This window comes from Labrus mixtus, chromosome 14, assembly GCF_963584025.1.
Source record: "Labrus mixtus chromosome 14, fLabMix1.1, whole genome shotgun sequence".
NCBI classification, from domain to species: Eukaryota; Metazoa; Chordata; class Actinopteri; order Labriformes; family Labridae; genus Labrus; species Labrus mixtus.
Genome location: NC_083625.1, coordinates 1,196,474 through 1,222,433, shown reverse-complemented (window position 1 = coordinate 1,222,433; position 25,960 = coordinate 1,196,474). Strand labels below are relative to the sequence as shown.

The following is a 25,960-nucleotide window of genomic DNA, read 5'->3' as shown; positions in this document are numbered from 1 at the left end:
AAAGGCTAAACCTCAGCTCCGCCCCTTCCCTCCTGCCGCCACCTTTCCCCCGCGCCCTTCCGTCCTGTTTCACCAGCGAGTGTCTGAGAGACGGCGAGCGCTGATAAACATCTGATTTGAAGTGACAACGTGCATCTCGAAGTCGATGTAGTCGTTAAACGTTTGACTCTTCGGGACAAACAGAAAAGTCTCCTTCAGTTGTTCAGCAGTAATCGTCATTACGCCCCCTAGAAACGGCGTCCATGAGGGGGCGTGGCCGTCTCTCCTCCTCCCAAGTGGTGGCAGGGCAAACGTTACCAAACTAAATATATGCAGAGGACGGATTTGATATAAATACTCAGGATGTCATATATTCTATTTTTGGATTAAAGTATTTAATTTTCATTTCTAAATGTGGTGCTGACCTTTGACCTTTGACCTTTGACCTTTGTGCCCTGCGGTGTCTCAGAGAGGCCGTCGCGCTGGTCAAAGCCCGGCTGCCGGCGGACGAGCCCGTCCTGAAGGAGCTCTACACCTGCTGGGCCGCCGTCCTGGAGAAGGACGGACATTTCTCTGCGGCTGCCAAATGGTGAGAAAATAAAACGCCGCTGAGGCCGGCGAGCTGAAAAAACCTCCCGGTCTGCTCGCTCTCATTGGCTAGCAGTGCGTGTAGTCTCTCTCCGAGGCGGCCCGACCAGGAATCATAAAAATCAGACATGTTGGATATTTATGATTCCATGATGCTCTGACTCGACTACATGCTTGGAGGTTATTTGGACAAAGAGTCTTGAATTGGCCACGCCCCCTGATTGTTTGGGAGGTCAAATCAGGCCTTAAATCGTCTTGTGTGTCGCCATCTCTTTCATAACTTAACTCCTCCTCCTTCAGTTGTAGCTGAACTAACATTTCATGTTTCACCTCGCCTCACGTTGTCTCTTAGTTACCTCGCTGCCGGCGCCAGCTTCGACGCCGCCAAAGTCATCGCCAGGAAGAACGACGTCTCCTCTCTGAGGACGGCGGCCAGCTTGGCGAGAATCTCCGGAGAGGTCGCTCTGGCTCAGTCTCTGGCGCTGAGGTGTGCCAAAGACCTGGCTGCTGATCTGGACTGGGTCGGAGCCCAGGAGGTCCTGAGCCCTCAGGAGACGCTGCTGGTCAGTGAGGGGGCGGAGCTATGAAACACAGATCAGAGGTGATGTTTAATTGTCTTTTGACCCTGATCATCGTCTTCTTCCTGCAGGTCCACAGGCTCCATCTGTGTGTCGCCGAGCTGCTGGCTGCGACGCTCTCCGACCCGCCCGCTGGATCTCCGGCGTCCGGCGCCTCCAGCAACACGTGGGCGTTGCCGGGCGAGGCTCGCGCCAGCATCCAGGACCGGGTGCGAGGCGTGTGGGAGGAGCAGTTTGGGGTTTCACAGGAATCGGTAGGAAGTCACAGCGCCACCTATCTGCTGCAGGAGCTGAAGTCTGTGGAGAGTCCGACGCCAACCGCCAACATTCCTCTGAGACAGGTGCGCCCTCGTCGCTCACTTGAATGTACACACAGTGTTTCCTCCAGGTGCATGCTGGGTAATAAGAGTCCTCGAGGCAGAACGAGGATTGATATTTTTTTTTCTACTTTTTTCTCCATAAATCTCTTAAACAACTTCAGCCCTGCTCAAAACTACCAAACATTCAATCATTATCAGGAATTTAACCCTTTAAATGTCAGTTTGATTACTTGATGTCACTGTTGTTATTTATGAAAAAAAAACACAAAAAATAGTTATTTTCCATAAAACAAATATTTGGTGGCTGGGGGATTTTTTCTTAAATCAGTCTTGGGTATTTCAAAGATTATCCAAAATATTGACTTTGATGCATTGTTAGGTTTTGTGTAGCATCAGATTTAAAATGTAGTTCCCTGTTTGGACATTGGAGGGTGAAAATGTCCAATTTATAAAAACTGCTATAAAAATAGAAACAGATAGAACAGAGCCCTGTTCAAAACCATCAAATATTGAATAATTATCAGGAATTTAACCCTTTAAATGCCAGAATCATATAATCAGACTGTCATTTAAAGGGTTAAATTCCTAAAAAATAATGGAATGTTTGGTAGTTTTGAGCAGGGCTGAAGTTGAAGAGATTTATGTAGAAAAAAATATCAATCTGTTTTTTTTTTAATCAGTTTTTTGGCATGGACATTTTTGTCTTCAGTGACTTCAGAGGGTCGTAAATTAAACTGATGTCTGAGGGTTAATCCAGCGTCTAAAGTAATCTGTCTCACTGTCTCAGCTTCAGCTGTACTCGTCCCTCCACCTGACCCGGGCCGTGCTCAGCTCCTTATTGGACGATGACGGCCAGCTGCTGAAGGAGGCGTGGCAGGCGGTGTCCTGGTTCAGAGACGGCGGACACTTCTGCGTCTCTGCAGAGCTCTGCAGGCTGCTGTACCCGGACGGTACGTCTCTATGAATGTCAGCTGACTCACTCTGACGTCTCTAGAGAGAGAGAGAGAGAGAGAGAGAGAGAGAGAGAATTTCTTGTTCTTTGAATTCATTATTTGCCGTGTGAGTTTAGGACTATTTGAAACACTTTCTACTTCCTGTTTCCTGCTTCCTGTGTCTTCACAGATTTCACAGTAAAGGAAACTGAATGCTTTTCTGAGCCATTTGAAGCCTTTTCAGAATCCTTGATGTTTTCTCTTTCCTCTCCAGGTGACGTCCGTGTGTTTTCCAGGAAATATTCCAAAACTCTTCATCGCACAGAAGAAGAAGAAGAAGAGGTCAAAGCTGCGGCTAACAGTCTGCAGGCGTTCGTCACCTACCACCGCCTCTATGAACACTGGTGGAAAAACTCCACCCGGGTGCAGAACGGCGTTTCACCCTCAGACGAGCCGACGGACCGAGTGGTGAACGGAGGAGGTGTTTCAGAGTCCAGAGAGAGAGAGAACGCCGCCTGTTCGACCACCACCAGGACGTTTGACAAACTGGACTTGGACGCGTCCTCGCTTCTGTCTGAACCTCACGCCGTCTGTCAGGCGGCTCAGAGGTCGCTCGGGGGGATCCAGGAGCGTCTGGCGGCCATGGTGCTGCAGCACAGCAGAGCGCAGAGTGTGCCGCTCCACTCGGGGGAGGAGGAGGAGGAGGAGGAGGAGTCACCCACACAGACCTCCACCACAGGGGGGACGTCGGACAGCCACGGGTCTGCTGATGCTGCACAGCGGTGAGGACTTCCTGGAAGATTTTGTTGCCATGGTTTCCTGTCGTTGTGTTTCATCCTGAGCAGTTTCTGAGTGTGTTTGTTTTGTTCTTCTTCAGGTCGGAAGAGCCGGAGACTCTGCTGTCTCTGTCCGCAAAGATGTCCGAGCACCAGAAACAGCTGGCTGCGCTCCCCGTCTCCATCAAGGTAAAAACTCTGAGTCCTTACACAAGTCACAAAACACACAGACGGAGAGGATCTTTGATATTTTTGCTCCTGAACCACCTGTACATTTAGATCAGTGATTCTCAAGGTGGGGTCCCAGGTCCCCGAAACCATAGCTTGGGGTCCGCGGAATAATTTACAAACAATTGTAAAAGTGTGTTATATCATTGAAAAAGCATATCTACAAACTGGGACCTCTTGCACCAATAGAATCAGCTATTTTGTCCAATACTCCCGCCCACTTTAGTTTTGTGCCATTAGATCAATTCTGATATGAACTCAAAACAAAAACCACCTCGGAGTCAACATTGTCTCAAAGTTTATGAAGTGAATTAGTTGGAAAGTATAAATGTAGCCTTAATTCTATCGTTGCAAAGTACTACATCGTACATTATTACATAGTATTAATATATGCTTATCAACGTTACGATAATGAGGGGGATCCTTGGAAAAATCCTGAAACCTGAAAATGGTCTAAAAAAGTTTGAGAACCTCTGATGTAGATAACCGGCTGCGTCGAGAAACATAAATGTTCATAAACCGGCTGCAACGTGTGTTACTGGAGGATTCCTCTACAGACAGGGTGGGCAACTGGCCACGTGCGGCCCCCTGTCAACCCTCAATGTGGACCCTCAGGTCAATTCTTACACATCAATTAACTGGAAACATGACAAAAAAAACTGCCATGAAATCATGAAAACCAGAAATATGTCCATAATAATATTTGATCACTGGTTTATGTTGAGTTCAATTTGAGACAGAATCGACTGTAATCGTCGTCCCTGATTGGCCAATGACGCATAGCAACAGTCTGCTATCCCTTGATAGATCCACGTTGCTAAGGAGAGGATGAGTGTTGCATCAGCTGTTGTCTCATGATGTCTCACTGAACCGTGTGTCTGTGTTTCCTCTCAGGTGTATCCTCACCCGGACGTCGTCGAGTGCTGCCTCGTTCTCCTCCGCCTCAGCGAGTCCTCGCCGTCCGTCTCCGAGTCCCTCCAACAGGCGGCGAAAGATCTGCTCCGCAAACACGGCGCCGGCCTCAAAGCGTCCCGGCGGTTCCTCCCCTGAATCTTCCACCGTTCGTACTCTGACAGAAGCACTTCCCCTGTACAGATAGTTGTTCCATTAATAATAAAACTTTTTGTTTATGAAATGCTGTGTGTTTTCTTCTTCGCTGTTTTGACTCGACGTCGAGAGAAGACTGGAAGGTTGTTCAGCTGAACGAGGAGCCGCTTGTTACCGAGAGGATTCAGTTTCATCGATTTAAAACCAATCAGTGTTTAAGACTTAAAATGTGTCAGTGAAGGCACGAGGGTCAGACTGTTATGACCTGCTGCCATATTTTTATACATATTTAAAACGTCTGTTTACTCAGCGGTGTGGATTAAAGAGGTTAAAGTGTTTCAAATGTTGCTGCTTGATGAAAATGCACTAGATTTTCAGAGATTTTAAAAGTCACATATCCTCCTCCTCTTCAGTGTAAATAAATCTCAGAGCTCCTCTTCATGTGTGTGAAGTTTCTTGTTCTAAATCCACTCTGATCCTGTATTTGATCATGTCTATAAACCCCTCTATTTCAGCCCTGCTCAGAACAGACTGTTTCTGTACCTTTAAATATGTAAATGAGCTGTGTCTGACCACGCCCCCTCTCTGGAAGGGCTCGGCTGTCTCAGTCTTTCTCACTCCATGTCCTATTGTTTACGGTGAGAAGGCAGACTCAGAGGGCAGAACAAACACCTAGCTGGGGGAGGGGCTACTGCCCTTTGTGATGTCATAAAGGGAGAATCTCCAAAAGGCCTGTTTGGTCACATTTTCTGAAAAGTGGAGCAGGCAGAAGACAGAGGATGGACTTTTCTCATCATTGGGGGGTTTGTAGACAGACTAGAGACACATGGAGAATAAGCTGGAAAGAGAGCGGCACACTGCAGTTCATCAGGACACAATATTAGCTTAACTGTTCTACTTCTTGTAGTTTAGAGACCTAAAGAGATTTTGGGTTTAACTTTAAAGAAATGTTGCTCGGGCTGCGTGTCGATGTAAAGAAGATGAAAACTTAACATTTACATTGAAAATACAAAACAATTTAATATACAACTGTAAAACAATGTCGAATGTAAAAACAAGAGAAAGCACAACATCTGGAGACCAGCCGCTGGACAGTTTGGTCTGATGGGTGGGGTGGGGTGGGGGGGGGGGGACGGGACGTACAGAACCACAGTAGTACTCGCTGTTGGAAACATGCATAACCAAGCACAGTTACACACTCGTGACGCTCGCTGTTAAAAGTTTCTGAAAGTGGAAAAAGAGCTAAAACATTTTTATTTTCATCAAAATTATACATGTTCATTTACAGGCCCTTCCAACATTAACTTAAAAAATGAAATCCCTGCAACAAGTGGCGAGTCCCGGCTGACGTGGTCTGAACTGAAGGGCGTGATGGGTTTGTGTCAAAGTTCAATCTGAGGTCACAGTTTGATACCGGAGCTGGTCCCATGATGTTTAACATGGGGAGGGAGGGGTGGGGTCACTATAATGCTGTAAAACAAAAATCCAAGACGTTAAAAAAAAAAGCGCTTTGAATATGTGGCCATGTATTCTGAAAAGCGACTTAAAAAAAAATAAAAAAAAAGAAAGAATGTGAGCCAGTGAGGGATCCGGTATCACTGCGAGTCCGTGTTTGAGAGCCACTCAGGAGGCGGGTCAAAAGAAAGGTGGGAGGGATTCGTCTCGTTCAGGGATCGAGCGTTTGAGGGAGATCTGCTGGTCGGGTTTTTTTTAAAAACAAGTGCGTGTTCCACTTGAAGGTTTCTGAGCGTTCAATCAGTGCTTGTTGTTCGTCTCTTCCTGGCCCGAGCTGGAGATGCCGTTCTGGGGCTGGGTGGAGCCTGAGCCCAGGCCGTACAATCTCCCACAATATTTTGCATCGTCGATGTTGTCTTCAAAGAAAAGCTGAGCGGAAGAAGAAAAAGGGTTTCAGTAAATATTATACCACACTTATGATTCATACATAATGTAGATTTACAGGCGTCACAAAATGTTGAAATATGTTGTTGGGATCCATTAAAGGAGCAATCAGTGAGATGTGTAGAGAGTGAGATGATAAAGGTATCTTACTATCTGATCATTAAGGAAACATGCTATATTGAAGTGCTGGCTTCCCTGACAACAATGCAGCAGCCAGTATGTCCTCCTTCTAACTTTAGATTCTGCTCCTGAATGCTCTGGATTTGTTTGGACCAGAGAAGGTAGGCGCTTTTAAGACACGCCCCCCACACATGGTCCGTTTTGGACGCCCCTCGGTTTGTCAGATATGAGAGCAGTTATCAGGTCAACAGGTGTTGCAGCGATGGAAGCGGTCAAGAGAAGTGGTTCAGATAGAAGTGATTGTACCCGACCTAAAAAGCCTCTGCATGTTTCTAATAAGCTCCACGAGCAGAAACGTGCTCAAACTAGGATCAATATTGGAGATGCTTTTGAAAAATGGAGAGAGGTTAGAACACAGAAAGGTTTACAGACCCATGCAGAGCTGGATAAACACTGAAGCTTCAGAGTCCACCACATGGTGACCTGTGTGAGCATGGACTCTAGAGAGGAGGGGGGGTGGGGAGACAGCTCTCTATGATGTTTAGAATTTAGACTGCAGTACCCATTTTAAACACTAGGGGTCAGAGTTACATACTGCTCCTTTAAAGAACGACGATGGAGTGGGGCTGACTCATATTAGGGAGGTTCCTCAAGGCTAATTTCGATAAAACAAGTAAACAAAAACACTCTGGATGTGTGTGTGTGCGTGTGTGTACCTCTTTCATCCTAAAGAAAGCCATGCCGGTGAGCAGCGAGTCAGATCCAGCCTGATGCTGCCGCCCGATCCTCTTCAGCTCCAGCTGGTCTGCTACTTCCTGCAGCCCCCCCTGCATTGACACAAATCAAGTCAGTCGTATGGTTCACCATGCGTCGCTTCTCTCTCTCTCTCTCTGACCTTTAGTATCTCAGTATCAGGTCAACCGTACCTTTAGGTTCTTGCAGCTCTTCATCAAGTACTTGACGTCGTAGATTGCGGGGAAGAAAAGGTTGAGGATCTGGAAGAAGTCGTGTTCCTCCTCAGGGAGCCGTGCGTCTGTCAGGAGCTTCACCAGATAGCCAAAGTCGTAGCCGCTGAGAAACACACGAGAACAAAAAGAGATAAGTCGGATCAGGATCAAACCGGATACACTAACTTCACTGGTTTAAAAGAAGAAGTCAAAAAGGAAACAAGTTGCGATGGACGGGTTGTGCAAAAGCTTCATGGTGTTCTTTTCTTTTTCTCTTATTTCAATGTGACCTGATTAGAGGTGGGGGTCCAACTAGCGTTCGCATTCTAGACAGAATTGTTTTCAATGAGTAGAGAGCATTCACCTCAATAAAAGGGCAGCACCCAGCGTCTTTTTTCTGAGCCTTTTTTATGCAGCTGCTCCGAGCGCTCAAGCTGGAAATCTTTCAACTTTTCAGAAAGGCGCTGTCGACGTCACCGGCGCTCTTTTTAAAATGTTTGATATTCCCCGTAGTTTTTACCTCCTACAGATCGTGTCTTGTACCCACATCCTGCTCGCTCCGTGTCTGATCGGGAAATAAATGATCTCAAATATAAAACATGCAGTAAAAAAGTAGCTCAGCAGACTGTTGTCATGGAGACAAGACGGACGGGCAGTGCTTTTCGTCTCAGCGCTAAAACGCTTCATGCAAGAGCTCTCAGGCGCACAGCCGGCACTTTTTACCGCTGAGACATTTTCATAGAACATGTAAGCTGCTGCGATGCTGAGTGAGAATGGAGAGGTACCTGTGGAAGGAGAGCCACTTGACGTTTTCACACAGCACCAGACCAGACGTCATGAGGAGCTCAGCGAAGTACAGCGTGTCGATTCCCTCTTCTTCGTGTTTTTTAAACTGCAGCCCGGAGTTCTGGAGCAGGTCTATGGAGTCCTGTGAGTACATGTCTTCTCTGTGAGGAGACGATAAATAAATTATTATTAGTATTTTAAAAAAGAGGGCCGACACTTCGGATAGAAAGCGGTGAGTGTACGAGAGTGAACCTACGTGAGGTTGAACTTGAAGTTGAACTGCCACGTCGTCGTGCCGTGAGGATAGTCTCCGTCCTCGTTCATGAACGAGAGGCCGAGCTGGATGATCTTCAGGAGGTCGACGTTACACCGCAGCAGCTGGTACTGGTAGTCCACGGTGCTGCGGAACTCACCGATCGGTCGGACGACCACCCCGGGGAATTCTGTGTCCTGATGAAAACAAAAGACTTCACAGTTATTCTAAATTTAAATTAACCTCCTCACATCAGCTCACTCAGACTACATGCAGAAAAATAAATACTCAGAGGCTGGCAGGAGAAACTCCGTATAAAGTCAGAGTGGAAAATTCTGTTTTTTTTACCCCACACACATGCAGCTCACCCCGAAGACGTCAAAAGTTTTGTGCATGTGTTGAAGCACTTTATAAACTAAGCACTGATAGTTTTCTGGCTACTAGAAAAACAAGAAGATTTTCCTCCAAAAATATTCAACGTCCTTGTCCCCGCTCAGTTATGTCGCTCATGCAAAGAGATGCTGATGTTGAGTTTAATAAAACCTTACAGTAACTCTGCAGTTACTAATCTTTTCAACGCCACCAAAGTTCACGTCCGAAGTGTCTCATGCTCACCATGGCAATGAAATTGTAGCTTTGAATAATCTGTCGGATTTTCCTCATTTCCTCCTCCACATTGCTCGCCCAGACTTCACAGATTATCTGACTGGAATCTGTAAGTGCGGCTGGCATGTTGGCAGGTCAGGGAGAGAGCTGAAGCCCCAACAATCCTGCAGCGCTCTGGAAGGGGGGGTGAAGGGGAGGCGGTGTGCTGAAGAAAGACGACTCTGGGAGAAAAGGGAAAAAAACGGGGTTAGTGAACGTGTCTTATATACCTCTGCAAGAATGCTAACAGGACGATATCAGGTGAGGAAGAACAAGGATTTAAGTATTCATCAGTACACACACGAGTGCATGAAGCACAAGGTCACCTCTAACTTTTACACACATGTAGCGCAAAGATAAAGCAATATAGAGACTGTATAGAAAGTCCAGTAATCAAGAATGACATCATTAAAAAGTGTGAAGATGCAGAAAGATGCCAACTTTCTAAGCGATAAAAGTTCTAATTGAGTGTGGGTGATGTGTTTAACGTGAAATGCGAATAGCGGTCTGCATTTTTTTGTAAAGTTGCCGACATTTTTGATACTTTGCGATACCACATGTTGTTAAAAGTCCCCATATCTGTTATTTGACTGATCAGTACTTTCTTAAAGTACCAAAGCCTTTAAAAAATATGCAGATCTTTGATCATATTTTATCCCGAAGTTGCTGAGAGAGAGAGGGAGAGAGAGAGGGAGAGAGAGAGGGAGAGAGAGAGAGGGAGAGAGAGAGAGGGAGAGAGAGAGCAGCATTACTAGTCTTAAATATGAAAGATTAAATGTAAATGTGCAAAAACAGAGTCATAAATTATCAGTATTGACATAAGTTAAAACTCAGACTACAAACTGAGTGCAGGGTCTCGCTTGCTGTTCTTGCACGCTGTGCTTAAGTTCCAAAATGTTCAACTTGGGCGTCGCGCTCTGTGACGTCACCTCAACCCTAAAGTTTAAAATGTTATACTTCATGATGTTATGATATCGGGAATGATGAGGTTTCCTGTCCAACACTTTGAATAAAAACCTTTTAGAACAGAGACTCAGAGGGTTTTACTGAGCTCGCTGTTTGATGTGACCAGATTATAAAACAATGTTATGTGAGAAACATCATTCTGTGGCCACTGCACATGAAAACATCTGCAGACTGACAGAGAGAGGAAAGATATTTTATTATTTTATGACAGAAATGTAAAAGTATCTTCGTTGTTCACCTTAATCTGCTTAATTCAGTATTTTTGCATGGATCAGTTTGTTTGTTTGTTTGTTCTGTAGTGAACTGGTCCTGAACTCACCCTCACGCGCATGCGCAGAAATACTTTTTGGGACAACAGGCTCCGTAACATTAAGATAAACTTATAGATCAATTTAAGACAAATTCCCTTTAAAGTGAAACATGTATATTAAGCAGCGATTGTTAACAGTTAAATAAGTTAATTAAATGACGTATCTTTGTGTTACCATGACGACACGATGAGAAACAGTTGATGTTTATGAGGCTAAAACACAGATAATCTATAATACTGAGATAAAAACCACGTTTACATGTAAAGTAACAGGACATGCTGAATGTGATTAAATAACTCTGCAGGATTCACTAAATTCATAGTTTTAAACATTATTCTAACTTACGAGCGACGCTGCGCTGCTAGCTCAATGCTAAGCTAAGCTAAGCTAATCCTCGCGTTAAGCTAACATCACCGGAGCAAAGAGCCGGCTCTGCTTTCACACGTCTCAGTGTGTCACAGTGGATAAACACACTCCACGCGTGACGCTGTGTCACCGTGGAGAGTCTTAAAGTGAACAAAAAAACGACGTTTACCTCAGAATGTCCTCGACGTAACAAGCCAGGCTAGTTGTTAGCGCCGCTTGTTTTCTTCTTCGACGTTTCTCTTTCTCCCTCCTCTTCTTCTTCGTTGTGTAGTTAAATGGTAAATGTCACAACGCCACCTACTGCGTTGGAATGGTACTGACTTAAAAAACACGATAAAGGCAGATTGGAGGGAATAAAAGTAATGATCATTTTAATTTTTTTTAATGATAATTTTGTTTTTTTTATGATAATTTTATTTTTTTTAATGATAATTTTGCCCTCATTTGTTTTCATAAACATTAGAATACAACTTTTGAAACATCTTGAAAAAAACAGACCAGGTAAACAAACCTGCTGACACAAAAACCCATCCATTTAACTTAAAATCTTAATTATTTTAACTTGTTACACCAAAGAAAAAACCTTTGTATTATGACATTAACTGGAATTATTCATCATCACCTGTAATTTACACATTTTTTACTCAATTTGTTAGAAAGCACATGTATTTGTAAACCATGTGAAACCTGGATAAACAGTCCAGTTCAGTGATTGAAAATATGACTCCATATGACAACAGACACACAGCTGTGAGCCGTTTAATATCACAAAACTGCATCACCTGAAGGCGGACGAGCAAAGATAAAAACACTTCTTTGTCGACTGTAAATTTAAGTTTAAAACTCAGATAATCATTTTAAATACATTACAGATGGAGAGAGGTTTCAAAAATAATTAGTTTTGAATTTACAAGAGTGGAATCAAGTGAAAACAGAGGCGTATATATAAGGGGGTAAGAACGCAGAAAGGTTTACAGACCGATGCAGAGCTGGCTAAACACTGAAGCTTCAGTGTCCACCACATGGCAAAAATTTGAATCAGGTGAGGAAACAGACTGTTATGAATAATGATGCCTTTACATAACCTACAAAAGAAAATAAGACCATCGTAGAGAAGATTTATTATTTCTTTATAACTGTTTATTATTCCTGTAAACACTGCCAGGGGCTCGGTGTCATAAGACAGCACGCTGCAGAAACAGACATTTAAAAACAAATTCTCAGACAAGGACTCATTTAGAGTCGTACTTTAGACATTTAATTAAAGGAAGAGATTTTCTGTCAGATAACACTTCTTCCACATGGACAGGACATGATCAGCAATGAGATAATCATCACACTTTGTCCACAGGGGGGCGCCAAAAACAACACAAAAGTTCCTCACAGGCGCTTTAAGGTGCCAGTGCTTTGAGGTTTTTAAGATACGGGTTAATGAAGAAGCAGGCGAGGAAGGAAATGTAGCTACCTGTTCAATTACTCATGTTAAATTTTTTAAAACGTTTTTCTAACCTGCGCCTGTAACAGCATATTTATGGCTTCAAAATTACGAATAAGATCACAATGTTTAAAGGTGGCATATTCTCCTCCTCTTCAGTTTAAATAAATCTCAGAGCTCCTCAAAACATGTGTGTGAAGTTTCTTGTTCTAAATCCACTCTGATCCTGTATTTGATCATGTCTATAAACCCCTCTATTTCAGCCCTGCTCAGAACAGACTGTTTCTGTGTCTGTATCTTTAAATATGTAAATGAGCTGTGTCTGACCATGCCCCCTCTCTGGAAGGGCTCGGGTGTACTCGGTCTTTCTCGCTCCATGTCCTATTGTTTACGGTGAGAAGGCAGGCTCAGAGGGCAGAACAAACACCTAGCTGTGGGAGTGTCACCCACCTGGGGGAGGGGCTACTGCCCTTTGTGATGTCATGAAGGGAGACTCTCCAAAAGGCCTGTTTGATCACATTTTCTGAAAAGTGGAGCAGGCAGAAGACAGAGAGGATGGACTTCTCTCATCATTGGGGCGTTTGTAGACGGACTAGAGACACATGTTAGAGTTAGAGGAACACGGAGAAGTGGATTTAGCATCAAATGTGACCTCGGTAGGGAAGATTGTTCAAAAAGTTGCAGCGTGACGACACATACCACTGTAAGCCTCAAACGGTCCCTCTGTCCGACAGTGGTCAGTGTCCGTCCAGCTGCTCACATACAAGATGTGAGCTGCACAACACTGATATGGAAAAATATGCATAGAAAAACAAGGTCGCCTGTATCCTCTGTACAGGAAAAGGGAAACTTTATATCGATACACAGAATCTTAATATTTATTATAAAACACAAATACAGCCTCTGTTTCCATCCTGTGCGTTGTTTTTAAGTGTTCTCTGGGGCATTACTGAGCTTTGTACATGACCTGCTGAAATGTAGTGACTGTGTCAGAATAGACAGAAGAACAAAAGGTTTCTCCCTCTTTATTATAAATGCATTTGTTTCCCTGCAGCTGTTAGATCCAGACCTTCATGATAAGAGTCCGTTTTACATTTTAAGCAAATGTTCAAAAGTTAACCCCGTTTGACAAAAACAAACGTCTCCTCTCAGGCACAAGGTTTTGTCCTGAGCAGAGAACCAGACAGAGAAAGCGCTGACTCGGGTGTTTTTGTTCGTTTACAACAAAAAAAATATTACATTTGTGTCAGTTCTTCACGGTGACGACGGGCCTGAGGCGACGTCAGGGCGGTCACTGATCGGTGGATTCAGATTTCCTCTGGATGTAAGAGATCTCCAGGATGGGCATCAGCAGCTGGAAAGCATCCTGGACGTAAGACGCACTGTTGGACGCCTGCGAGGGGGAGAGGAATCATTAAGGGTCAACATGAGGTACACAGTATGTTATGATCATTGTGCTGACACAGAAAGAGGACACGTACCTCCAGGAAGACTCCCGTTATCAGCGGGTTGAGGACATCTCCTTTCTCGTTCGACTGTAAGACAGAACATTGAGATCCAGTAAACATCAGCTCTCAGGGGAACTACTCGCAGCAGAGAGAACAGTCATTAGATACGTCTTAATGTTGGAGGTGGAAGGGAGAGGATGTCTGCAGAGTTTGACATTTAAACAGATCAGAAAAGAGTGTGAGAACAAACAGAAGGATGAACAGACGAGTCATTCAGGTCACATCACTGTCTGTTAGTTAATATCATATCGCTGTACTCTCTGAGTCAACGCTCAGCTGGAGACTCTGGCTTTATTTAAAGTTAAATCAGGACGGTTATTCTGAACAACAGAAATGTTCCACTGCCCCTCATTGGACATCAGATGTGTGCTCGAAGGAAACTGTAGCTGAAAGACGAGAGGCGGGAAAGTAAAGAACCGGAGGTCAGCAAAGAGAAGATTTTTAGGTTCAGATATTTTTTAGAAGTTCATCAAGGATTTAAAATGCAACAGGAAGTTCTGTTACCTTTTCTGTATTTATTTTAGGTTTAAAAAAAAAAAAAAAAAAAAGCATTGAGGGGCGCCGGTAGCCTAGTGGTTAGTGCGGGCGCCCACTGTACAGACGCTATACTGTAGTCTCCAAGCGACCTGACCCGACCTGTGGCTACTGTCCTGCATGTCATTCTCTCTCTCTCTCTCTCTCTGATTTCCGACTCTAAGTAAAGGAATAAAAAGCCCAAAATAAAACCAATGTGAGCACTGATATAAAATGCAAGATGAGGTGCACACAAGCTGAAATGTTGAAGACAGAAAAATGCAAAAAGGCATTAAGTGGGGTGCAGATAGCCTAGCGGTTATGTCGCACGCCCCATGTAAGGAGGTTATAGCGCTGCGGCCGTGGGTTTGAATCTGACCTCTGCCCTTTGCTGCACGTCATCCACCGCTACTCCCAAACTGTCTTACCAAATAAGGAACCAAAAATATCTTTACAAAAAAATGAGGTCATAAACTGAAATAAATAAATCAGATCAGGACACTCAGGTGTAGATTACAAGTAAAGGGGAACTCAAAACACTGGATCCTACACTTCCCATAATGCAGCATGAGTGATATAAAAAAACAGGTATATACTCAAACCCAAACAAGACAAACAAGGTATGAAACACTTCATGATCTCTTCCTCTCATGTGTCCTTGAACACACCAGGACCTTCAGGTGTGTTGTGCTCTGTTGCACCTTCACAATGAAACTCAAACTTTCACACGTTTAAGATACGGACACTCACCCCTGTTGTTGTTAAGCAGGAAGTGAACTTCTTAGAAAGCAGAGAGATTTCTTTACACAGGATGACAGTTAACCTGAGAACACAAAACAATAACAAAGGTTAGGTTAGGTCATTACTCCTGAAAATGTCTGGAAATGTTCAAGAGTGCACATTTGAAAACATCTGTATATAACAGCTGTGAAGGAGAAGCTGGGGTTCATATCCATGCGGTCTTACTGGGAGAGAGCGCTGGCCTCGGTGCTGCCGTTGGAGAAGAGGATCATCTCGGCCAGTTTGTGGAAAAGCTCGATGGATCGAGCTGTCAGCTCTGCGAGACTTCTGATGGCTGCAGCGTGAACCTCCTGACAATGTTTGATACACACACACACACACACACAAAAGGATGGATAAGAAACATGCAGCGATGACATTATGCACAAAGCACTTTCAGACACTTTCAACAAGCTGTGCAGACAGAAGAATCCACTACACAAACATTGTTAGGAGCAACACATTAAGGGAGGGAAACTGATCAGTAAGTGTCCATGACGTCAAATATGAAGCTGAAATATCCGTTTACCTCCACAGAGAGAGCTCTCTGAGTGTCCTCGTCGCTCTCCTCCTCTTCCCTCTCTGCTCGGCTAATGTCCGTGATCTGGCTGCAAACGCTCTTACAGGCCTGTCGGAGGACGACGACAGAAACAGGAACAGGAAACAGGAACAACACGATGAAACAAAATATAAAATAACGTACAATAAAACGTCTCACATTCAGACTGTGCCGAAGAGGTTTAGATTGAACTTTTCTGAGGTGTAAATAATGATGTTAGCTAGTACCTTGCTGAGTTTGTCAGCGGTGGCGGTGACGCTGAGGCCCGCCAACGCCTCCGTTAACTCTTTCTCAAACTCTGAACCGTCCTCATCTGAAATGACAAACGGCACAGCCGGTCAGGTTCAGGTCTGTGTGTGTGATGTGTTCCTCCTGCAGGGTCGGGGTATCTTCATACCTTTCTTCTCGTCCACCTCCTCGTCGTCAAACTCCACCAGTGAGAACGAGTCCTTCATGAGATCCAGCTCCTCCCTCAACTGAACCAGCTCGTCTCCAGATAGAGTGGTCAGCACTGACTTCACCTGCAGAGTCACATTCCTCAGATTAAACCCTCCAAACATCATCATCATTTCTCTGTGTTTGTTTATGTCTCTCTTCCGACCTTCGACTCGCTCTCTCTCGACAGAATCTCCAGCGCCTCGAGGTGCGACAGACCCTGAAACTCGTCAAACAGCATCCCGTAGTGAGCGACCGCCTTCTTCTCCGAGTCCGAGCCCTCCACCTCCGCCGTCTGCAGCTCCTCTCGCTCCTTCGCCTCCCTCAACACCTGAGAGAGAGAGAGAGAGGAGAGAGAGAGAGGTAGAGAGAGAGAGGGAGCGAGAAAAAGAGAGAGAGAGGGAGCGAGAGGGAGCGAGAGAGAGGTAGAGAGAGAGAGGGAGCGAGAGAGACAGAGAGAGAGAGAGAGAGAGAGAGGTAGAGAGAGAGAGAGAAAGAGAGAGAGGGAGAGAGAGGTAGAGAGAGAGAGACAGAGAGAAAGACAGAGAGAGAGAAAAAGAGAGAGAGAGAGAGAGAGGGAGCGAGAAAAAGAGAGAGAGGGAGCGAGAGAGACAGAGACAGAGAGAGAGAGGTAGAGAGAGAGAGAGAGGGAGCGAGAAAAAGAGAGAGAGGGAGCGAGAGAGAGGAGAGAGAGAGCAGGACGAACAAGAGGGGAACACTCGTTATAAAATCTGTCAGCCAATCAGGAGAGGTTTCTGTCATTCCTTTGAGATCAATAAACATCTTGCATCGTCTGGCGTGCGCCCACCTGAGACAGAGTGGCGTTCCTGATCATCAGGCCTTTGGTCTTTTTGAAGCCCGGATCTCCTTCAGCGATCACATCCATCGTTTTCTTTCCGATAAACTCCAGAGCATCGAGGCCGCCTGTTATCACCGTTTTCCCCTGAGAGAGGAAGAAAACAAGCGGGACTTCAACAACAACAACAACAACAACAACAACAACTCCTGCTCCTCTTGAGACAATGACCTACACAAACCTTAACATATGTAATCAGGCTGGTTATATGACAGGAACATCCTCAGTGACTTAACCTTCAAAAACTAAACTTGCAGTATTTCTAAAATGTAAACTTCTGGAACATATTTTGATTTTGTTGCGGAAGGTTGAAATGTTTCAGAAAGACTTTTACAGACCAAACAGGTCCCAACATTTCCCTTGAAGCATACGGGAAAACTGAATCAGAGCTCGGGCTGTAGTTCAGTAACACGTCATCCTCGCAGTGTTTAAAAATAACAGAGGGATACGTTTCATTACCGTCACAAAAAAATAAATAATAAAATGGCGCAGCTATCTTGCCGATATGGAAGCAGTTTAGGCAGCATGATATCGAGTAGTGTTGTAGTCAAGACCACACTAACCGAGACCAAGACATGCTCCGAGTGCTCCGAGACCGAGTCAAGACCAAGACATTTCTTTAACAGTATGCTTACCATGACTCTCTGGATGCTTGTAAAAAGGAGGTACAAAGCTCTCTCTGGATGCTGCCTCTGTGATATGCATTTTGAATCTGCATACTGTTTATACATCTCTATGTATTGTTTCCTTTTCACCACTGGGTGTTAAAAATATGAAAAAATGTTGCAAATATGTGTAAGTACAATGATCGGAAACGTTAATGTATTGCTATAACAGTATAAAAAAAAAAAGACCAAGACATTGAGGGATCAAGGCCGAGTCGAGAGTTTGAGTCTCAGTTAGTCTGGTCTTGAGTACAACACTGATGGATGATATATAAAAGATGAGTTCATGCTCATCCCTTCAGTGGAAAACAAAGAGGACACAGAGTGTGTTTCTGCTCACCGTGCTCTGGACGACGCTCGTAAACGACGACAGCATTCCCAACGCACTCCCAACGGCTGCTGATCCCTCTCCAGCGGCCGCGTCGGGCTCAGCGCCGGATTCACCTGCAGGGGAAACGAGCGTGACACTCTTACAACAAGCTGAACACAACGTGCAGGATATTCTGTGATGTTCAATAATATAAAGTGAAACACGGCCTCACCCTGCTGTTTCTGCTCCTCCTCGACTTGAGCTGAGAGTTCGGTCGGACTCGGGATTCCCAGCGACGTCTCGGCCTTCTCTATCGCCTGACTCAGCCCTTGGCCTGGACAGACAGGCAGAGACGAGCAGTTAGGTATAATATTAGATTCCACCCTTACCTTTAAGAAACATTTAAAAGAGATGAGCTACACACCAAACAGCTGAGACATCCAAAATGTTTCCATTTGTGTGTCCAGCTCGTCTCAATCCAGTAAGGCAGCTTTAACGCCACTTAACGCCACTTAACAGACAAGCGCTTTCAATCTTTGATAAGAAGTCTCTGTCAACTACGACTCAGGCACAACATTTTAAACGTTGATTATTTCATTAAATATTCATGAGTCCGATTGGTTTTTAAGATCATTCACAAAACTGCCTCTCCACCTCTTAAGGGATTTTTTCAACTCTGCTCTGAACAGATGAGCAGGGCAACAAGGTCGACCTCCAGGGGGCAGTGTTGCGCTCCAAAAAGAGGTATGCTAACTTTGCAGAATCTGCTGTTTCTCTTACAGTTGAACAAAGCATGCTTCCTTGTTCCTGATAAAGACGATAGGAGAAAATGTCTGAGCCATTCATTTAATGAAATCCTGTTGTAGTATTTAAGACAGATCTCCAGGTATAACATTAAAAACGACCACTAATCACACAGATATACTTCAGAGAGATTGATTTAGGTAAGTGGTCCATACTCACCCACTGTGGCCACCGTAGCTGTTGCTGTAGATAGGATGGATTTGCCCCAGCTGCCCCAATAACCCCAACTACCCTGAGACACGGTGGACTCACTGGGAGCCTGAGAGAGGCAGAAAGCAAGAGACGGGGGGGGGGGGATCTACATTAGTGCATATCCAAAGGTCCTGTGTGTGCATGTGTGTGAGAAGCATGTCTCTTAATAACAGAGTGGAAAAACAGAATTTCCCCTCTGGGAGTGCCGTCTAAAATTTAAGACCTCTCCCGAGTAAAAACAAAACTTTTAAGACATTTTACGATCTTAGAATGTAAAAAATCTAATTAAAGAAGTTTTAAGGATCCGCAGGCATCCTGTAATAATTGTTGTGTTTTGATAACCATCTCCTCGTCCGTACCTTGGCAGGCTGCTGCTCCTCTACTTTTGGCGTCGGCTCAACCTCCGCTGCAGGTTTGGGCTCTGGTCTCCTCCTGGCTTTCCTCGTCGGGGCCACGTCAGTCAGGGTGTCGGGCGGGGTCGGCGAGGAGCTGTCGGGTGTTTGAGCAGGAGAAACATCGGGACTCTCTGCAGCGACCTCTGGACCCTCTGCTGCTGCTGTAGCTTCACTGTCGGACATCTTTAACGTCCTAGATCATGCCTCTGAAGAGAAACTAAACAAAAGGCGGAAATATTAGCCATTAGGTCAGTATCCAATCAAACTCCTGCACAGCGCGGTGTGTTTATATTTACAGTTAGTGCTTAAGAGAGAAGAAGAGATGAATAGTTGACCTTTTGGATGATGTTAATCAAAGCCTTAGTGGCCATTATACTTGGTGAAAAAATGATTACAGATCCAATCCAATGTCGGTATCGGGTCCGATATTGACTTCATTTACATATATCGGATATCAGACTCACAGCGCCAATGGGGGTAGTTTAAAGTCCAGTCTGGATAATCTGAAACCTGAACACTCAGATTTTAACATGATGTTCTGTACATGCTGTACATTTGAATTACATCACAAATCCCTAAGTTAACCCACTTCTATAACACAAGAAATGTAATAACTATATAATAGATACAGACAGGTGAGTCAGGTGAGACATAATGTGTTTATAACCTGTTTTCAAGATTTACTTTGAACTAGTTTAATGAGTTTAATGAGTCTTTACATGAGTTATATTTGTCCCATAAAAAGTAAATAAACACGGTGTAAGAGGTGTTAAAGGTGTAAAAGGTGTTAAATGTTTAATATATCTTCTAACTCACCTCTCTCCTGTCAAAGTCTTGATGCTAACCTGTTAGCTTGTTAGCCTGCTGACACTTTGCTCTTCATTCACGAGTCACGACAAACGTCCTTCTTCGTTGTCTGCAGTTTCTAAACGTTAAAATACTTTATTTTACAGTTTACAGATAAAGATGTGAGTGTTTATCGCTCCTTTTGTTCACCAGGATTAGCCACGTCACAGTTTGTTTTCACTGTACAGAACTAACAAGACACAAAACAAAGCGAGAAACTGAAGTTCCGGTTTGTACCTTCAGAATAAAAGGTGGTTTAAGAAACCGTTGATGCTTCAGCAAGCTTCTGCTAGATAAAGATTTAATTAGAGTTACAATTAAAATTAACTTACGCAATTAAAGACACTTCGGTTTACTTTTCTGTAAAATTCAATACATTTTATCTGGCGCTTAACGGGTACACAGGCATTATGGGTTTATTTTGAAGGATAATGAAAAATACCACTACCGGTATTGTTTTTAACTGTCGTTTGTTAACTTGACAGTTAACTTGACAGTTAACAAAACAAGACTTCCGGTTTCAGAGAGAGATCAAAATAAAACTCTAAACTTCCGCTGAAAAATCAAGAAATCCAAAAAGTTTATTTTTTAATTAAATGACCTTAATTTAGACATATTCTTCTATATAAAAAAAAATACAATTAATTTCCACGGTTCTAATTCTCTGATTGAGATATAATATTTATATATTCAAAGCACTTAAATATTACTGAGGAAGAGGTAACAACATGATAAAACACTGTGTATCTTAAATAAATAAAAAAACAACATTAGGTTTTTTTTATGCTAATCAATTTAGTTAATTAGTTATTTATGTAAACTAAGGTAGAAAAAATAAATTCATTTTACAACCGAAAAGTGGAAGGCGAACAAGCCACGCCCACTCACTCACACCTGAAGCAGGAAGTGACAGGTGCCAGTTGATCGTGTTTGGATCGATCTTTAAAGCTTAATAACAAACCAAACCGGGACTTATTGGATTATCTTTCATCACATATCGATCTACATAAATCCTTTATTTTGACTTCTGGTCGAATTTGTCGTTTGGGTCCAAATCTGAGCATCAGGTGAGAACGACGACATACCTGTGAGTTAAAGGCTTACAGGTAGGTGAGTCCATGCAACATCATTATAATCCTCAGGGAGCAGGATGGATGTTTTTGTCTTTTTTTAACTATCAACAGAAATACTGAATGAAATCAACTTTTATCTACGGAAGCCCAAAGCGGACATGCATCTATAAATTATAATTTAACTAAATTTCCCTCGCGATAACGAGCACATTTCTCAACGTATTTATTTCGTTATTCCTGTTTAATAACGCTGGATTTTCTGTGGTAATGACTTTAATTCAGCTGTTTTATTCAGATATCGAGACATCAACACATTAAGAATAAAAAGCAGAAATGTTTTAAAGACATAACAAGTTAAATTAGTCGAATTTAATTGAACATTTACACAGAAATAAAGCAAATCTGAACAATGCGAACAGGCTTCAAAAGTCTCAAAATATATACTGAAATAGATTTTATTGTTGTTCTAGTTTTGACAGTGTTGAAGAAAGAGCCTAAAAATGAACAAAGGTGGAGAAGAAGAAAAGGTTGAATTCATCTTTATACCTTGAAAGTAAAGAAAGATTTGTGTGTTTTCTTTGTTTATTAAGACTCCATGAAAAGAGGGACGTCCTAAATGTTAGGATTAAACACGTTTGAGTCTTACAGTTAGAGTCGCTGCGTGATCGTTTACTCTTCCTGTTCTGCAGGTTTGTCCCGTCTCGATGTGAGCTGAAGCTGTGACCTCCTTTCAGCATGAAACACCTGGCACACCTGCTCCTCCCCGTCCTGCTGCTCTGCTGCTGTACGGCCGCCCGAGCGCACAACAAGTCGGAGACATGGCCGGCACATCTGGCCAGCATCCTCTTCAGCGGGAGCATCGTGGCGAAGGAGGGATCCAGCACGCTGCTGAAGTGTAATGTGACCGCGGGCCCTGATGGCGTCAAGTGGTTCAACCATAAAGGAGCTCTGAAGGGAGAGGACGCAGGTGAGGAGGAGAGCTCAGCCGCTTTCACACATGCACTCCAGAGATGGTCGTTCGCACATGCGTCTCACAGCGGGAGGCTATGGGAGAGGGGGGGCGGCGGGGTCGACGCGGAAGTAGCGGATGGCGTGCAGACAGTCGATGGTCGTGCAGCGATCACATGTGTTATAACACATTTAAACACATTTTGTGTAGAAATGAAAAAGTTCTTGACGTGCAAACATTTTCTCCCAATTCCTCTGCGAGTTGTCCCGCCACCGCCGGATGTTCGACCGGGTGTTGGGCCCAAAAACGGCCAACGTTAGCGTCGGGGTTTGTGTTGTTTGAAGCAGCAGTGACCTCCGTCATCCAATCAGGCGTCTCTGCTTGTCAACATAGTGGGAGAGTAACTGTGTACGATCTGCAGAGTCCCTCTGCACCTTTAAGAAAAAGCTAAAGACCCAGCTCTTTCATGAATACCTACTAACTTAATGATGATGGTCTCCATATTATTGATGATGATGATGGTAATGACGATGGTTTTTGTTTGATAACGACGACTTATAAGATGGTTTCTATACTGATTAGAGCTCTCAAGAACTGCCCTCAATGTTGTGCTTTGCCTCTGGTCACTTCCTGTCAGCACCTGTGTGTCCAATCAGACTCAAAGCTGATCGTTTGCTCTTACTGACATTGTTCCCTTTTTTCTAGATCCTTGCTTGTGTTGTTCTTTCTCTCTGATGTACGTCGCTTTGGATAAAAGAGTCTGATAAGTGAACTGTAGAATTGTATGTGTGAGCATGTAAAAAGTCCAGTTAGCATTGTTAGCATCAGCGCTAGTTTGGTTACCTGTGCCGACGTACGGGGCACCAGGTGTGCTTCATCCAGCTGCTCAGCGGTCCGCAGCCCTGGAGGCGACTTCTCGTGTCCCTTAAATTGCATTCCCGTTTCCTTCACTTGCGTCTGTTCAAACTGAAACTGTCTTTTTTGTGTTTTTTGTGTCCCGACTCTAGGCGGGAAGTGGCAGATTGAGGAAGATGGCGCCCTGAACATCACCGTGGTCTCCTTCGAGGACCGCGGCCGCTACACCTGCGTCGCCTCCAGCGTCGCAGGAGGGACCGGTAACTGCACCGTCATCCTGCGCGTGGCCCACAATGACAGCGGCTTAGGGCTCTACTTCGTCTGCATCTGCTTGGTGACCTTCAGCATCACCATGGTCCTGAACGTGGCGCGCCTCTGCATGGTCGGCAGCCACCTGAAGAAGACGGAGAAAGCCATCAACGAGTTCTTCCGCACGGAGGGGGCGGAGAAGCTGCAGAAGGCGTTCGAGGTCGCCAAGCGCATTCCCATCATCACCTCGGCCAAGACGCTGGAGCTCGCCAAGGTCACGCAGTACAAGACCATGGAGTTCGCCCGGCACATGGAGGAGTTCGCACGGAGCGTCCCCCTGCCGCCGCTCATCCTCAACTGCCGCACGTTTGCCGAGGAGGGCGTGGAGACGGAGACGCCGGGGCTTCAGTCGGCGGAGCAGCTCAGGAACAGACAAGCTATCGGCCCGCCCTCCTCTGACAGAGCGGGAGGCGAGGAGGGCGAGGAGGAGGACGAGGAGGTGCGTCAGGCTCTGCTGTCAAGTGAAGGCAAAGCGAACGATGGAGGAGGCGTTGACGTCAAAGTGTCGATCCACGTCGTTTCTGAGACGCTCGACGGTCAGAATTAAGAGGCCGAAGAAGACAGTCGACAATCAACAGCAAAATAACCCCGACAAACATATTTAACACGACCATCACATGACCCTTGATGGTTACCCGGGCAACACGAGTTGAGACCAAGAGGACCAAAGATTCAAGATAATGTAACAACTAAAAGAGAAAAAAATAATAAAAAAGAGCTGAAAGCAAAAAAGTTACAGCAATAAAAGAGAAAAGAAATAATGATAAAAAGATAAAGGTAGATAAAGGCCTCTCGTCCAATCACAGCTGGGATCAGCTCCAGCACCCTGAGACCCCGAACTGGAAAAGCGGTATAGAAAATGGATGGATGTTAAAAATGTTTAAAGGACACTTTAAAGGAGCTCATTCATGCACTTGAAATATTTTTTTTCCAAATCTCTTAATTTGGTCTTTAAGAAATAAGAAGTCTAAATTAAATTATTTAAAACTTGAAAACAAACTTCTTCTTGTGTCTCAGTGGAACGCCGGCCTTCCTGTGATAACTGGTTAATGTCAGCCGTATCCTCCAGATCTCGAGAAATGAACTCATTATCGCGGGAACAAGCAGCGCCGTCATCCCGAGATAACGAGAGAAATAAGTCGAGATCTGGAGAAAACAAGCGAAATGTACTCAGGTGTTATCACAGGAACATGGAGTCAAATAAAACGTGTGGATGTGTGACATGTACTGTCTTCAAACTGTGAATCGTGTTTGTTTCTTGACAATGTGTTTGAATATTTAAATGTGACCCTAAAGAGGAAGATCTCACAGACAGAGGTAAATGTTTTTGTTGGTCACTGTGAGGGAAAAAAAAACTGAATTAAATAAAGTGAAAAACGAGCAGAAGTAGTTTTTTGATGGTTATTTCTGTTCCTTCAGGTAGTGAAACTATTGAGCCTCTAGGTGGAGCTGTTGGGTAAAACATCTGTACTGAACATCAGCGTCACTGGAGCTGAATTTAAAACACATCTGAGGGGCTTGTATATGGTTTGCATTTGAAAAAGCTGGAGGTGGAAACTTGATATTTCTCTTAAAGAGACGGAGAGGAACTCACTGCTAAGAGCTCGAGTGTCACCACATTTCATTATTTTATTTAAGCTTTAATTATCAGGATGGCCAACAGGGTTCCCCGTGCACAGCCTGTACGTTCTCAGGTGCGCACGGTTGCAGGAACATACCATGACAAATAAAAAATCTGTGGCCCACTGAAGAAAACTTTACTGTACGAACAACACGTTTCACCTGTAGCTTCCTCTGGCTCGCCCAGCACTTTAACGATCCAGGTTAGTCCCTTTGATATCAGAGATTTCTCTTTCAGAGGAGACTTGACCAAGAAGAGCAGCAACAACAAAAACACTCAAATAAAAAGCAAATCAGCCTAAACAGCTGCACAAAGGAAGTTTGGTTTCAAGACTCTTCACTCAGGATTTAAAAACCTTCAGGGTAACTAAGCTTTGCAGTTTAAATCTGTGAAAGGTGCAGAAAACCTCCAAATAGAATAGAAAGCCTTTTATTACCATTTTTTAACTTTCATTTAACACGGTAAGAAACTCATTGAGATTCAAAATCTCTCTCTTTTTTTGGCTTTTTGTGCCTTTAATTGAGAGAGAGGACAGAGCCAGAAATCAGGGAGAGAGAGAGAGAGAGAGAGAGTGGGGAATGACATGCAGGAGAGGAGCCACAGGCCGGATTTGAACCTTGGCCGCCCGCTTTGAGGACTATAACCTCCATAAATGGGCCGCGCGCACTAACCACTGTGCCACCAGCGCCCCTATGAATCTCTCTTTTAAGGACATCCTGGTCGAGACAGGCAGCAGCACAGTTTACAGAGTTTTTCACACAAACAACAGCTGTCCCACAGGAAGTGATGATTCTTTTGACCAATCAAAGGGCTGCAGTGTGTCTAGCTCCGGCTTCAATACGCTTGGCCCGTCAGCAGAGGGGTAGCAGTAAAGTGGCACGTTACAGATCGGTTATTTTGGTACCATTCCCAACTTTTGACAGCAGCAAGACAATAAATGAGACGGAGAGAAAGAAGGTGGTTTACCAAAAAAGGGTCAAATATAAAAACTTTTTTAAAGGCCTCTGGCGACCCCCCTTCATGTCGTGAGCCTCCAGGTGCGTTCCTCATTGGTCAGGTGGAGGATGTCTGTATTGTTACACGTGAAGCGTCTCTATAATCAGCACAGAGTTAA

The 25,960-nt window shown here is 44.3% G+C and overlaps 4 protein-coding genes across 6 annotated transcripts in view; 2 read left to right on the top strand and 2 right to left on the bottom strand.

The window, feature by feature from the left end:
* The window catches only part of gemin5 (gem (nuclear organelle) associated protein 5), a 17,171-nt gene extending 12,635 nt beyond the window's left edge, over positions 1–4,536 (top strand). The window contains exons 21-27 of the mRNA XM_061056112.1: positions 449–568; positions 920–1,130; positions 1,217–1,486; positions 2,253–2,415; positions 2,672–3,179; positions 3,275–3,362; positions 4,296–4,536. Of these exons, the coding sequence (XP_060912095.1) occupies positions 449–568; positions 920–1,130; positions 1,217–1,486; positions 2,253–2,415; positions 2,672–3,179; positions 3,275–3,362; positions 4,296–4,451 (1,516 nt within the window). The 3' untranslated portion in view covers positions 4,452–4,536. The remainder of the gene's footprint in view (positions 1–448; positions 569–919; positions 1,131–1,216; positions 1,487–2,252; positions 2,416–2,671; positions 3,180–3,274; positions 3,363–4,295) is intronic.
* Positions 1–20,256, bottom strand: part of fam114a2 (family with sequence similarity 114 member A2) — a 508,616-nt gene extending 488,360 nt beyond the window's left edge. The window contains exons 1-14 of one of the 2 annotated variants that reach the window (XM_061056148.1): positions 20,010–20,256; positions 19,158–19,410; positions 18,766–18,865; positions 18,035–18,136; positions 17,833–17,936; positions 16,780–16,914; positions 16,138–16,302; positions 15,934–16,057; positions 15,764–15,849; positions 15,507–15,605; positions 15,164–15,288; positions 14,948–15,020; positions 13,658–13,711; positions 13,435–13,569 (exon numbers count right to left, since the gene is read on the bottom strand). In XM_061056148.1, the coding sequence (XP_060912131.1) occupies positions 13,468–13,569; positions 13,658–13,711; positions 14,948–15,020; positions 15,164–15,288; positions 15,507–15,605; positions 15,764–15,849; positions 15,934–16,057; positions 16,138–16,302; positions 16,780–16,914; positions 17,833–17,936; positions 18,035–18,136; positions 18,766–18,865; positions 19,158–19,376 (1,488 nt within the window). In that variant the 5' untranslated portion in view covers positions 19,377–19,410; positions 20,010–20,256 and the 3' untranslated portion in view covers positions 13,435–13,467. Of the gene's footprint in view, positions 1–13,399; positions 13,570–13,657; positions 13,712–14,947; positions 15,021–15,163; positions 15,289–15,506; positions 15,606–15,763; positions 15,850–15,933; positions 16,058–16,137; positions 16,303–16,779; positions 16,915–17,832; positions 17,937–18,034; positions 18,137–18,765; positions 18,866–19,157; positions 19,411–20,009 lie in introns of those variants that run through there. The other variant, XM_061056147.1, reaches the window with a different exon arrangement.
* cnot8 (CCR4-NOT transcription complex, subunit 8) lies at positions 5,443–11,011 on the bottom strand. Its single transcript, XM_061056171.1, has 7 exons — positions 10,911–11,011; positions 9,069–9,280; positions 8,457–8,650; positions 8,200–8,361; positions 7,394–7,538; positions 7,184–7,294; positions 5,443–6,332 (listed from the first exon to the last, which is right to left on the bottom strand). Exons 2-7 carry the CDS (start codon positions 9,183–9,185, stop codon positions 6,204–6,206), a joined length of 858 nt encoding a protein of 285 aa, XP_060912154.1. The 5' UTR covers positions 9,186–9,280; positions 10,911–11,011; the 3' UTR covers positions 5,443–6,203.
* Positions 20,257–20,910: 654 nt separating the features above from the next.
* Positions 20,911–24,611, top strand: LOC132988631 (microfibrillar-associated protein 3-like). Of its 2 annotated transcripts, none has more exons than XM_061056167.1 (3): positions 20,911–21,106; positions 21,802–22,079; positions 23,069–24,611. In XM_061056167.1, exons 2-3 carry the CDS (start codon positions 21,848–21,850, stop codon positions 23,770–23,772), a joined length of 936 nt encoding a protein of 311 aa, XP_060912150.1. In that variant the 5' UTR covers positions 20,911–21,106; positions 21,802–21,847; the 3' UTR covers positions 23,773–24,611. The 2 variants fall into 2 exon arrangements, with proteins under 2 accessions (XP_060912150.1, XP_060912151.1); XM_061056168.1 differs by having other exon boundaries at positions 20,911–21,126.
* The last annotated feature ends 1,349 nt before the right edge of the window (positions 24,612–25,960 follow it).

Coding starts and splice junctions, on each gene's coding strand:
- cnot8 (XM_061056171.1), bottom strand. CDS start 9,185: ATGCCAGCCGCACTTACAGATTCCAGTCAGATAATCTGTGAAGTCTGG. Junction 8,362..8,456: donor AACTTCAAGTTCAACCTCAC/GTAGGTTCACTC, acceptor GTCTCCTCACAG/AGAAGACATGTACTCACAGG. Junction 7,539..8,199: donor AAGTGGCTCTCCTTCCACAG/GTACCTCTCCAT, acceptor TGTGTTTCTCAG/CGGCTACGACTTTGGCTATC.
- LOC132988631 (XM_061056167.1), top strand. CDS start 21,848: ATGAAACACCTGGCACACCTGCTCCTCCCCGTCCTGCTGCTCTGCTGC. Junction 22,080..23,068: donor TCTGAAGGGAGAGGACGCAG/GTGAGGAGGAGA, acceptor TCCCGACTCTAG/GCGGGAAGTGGCAGATTGAG.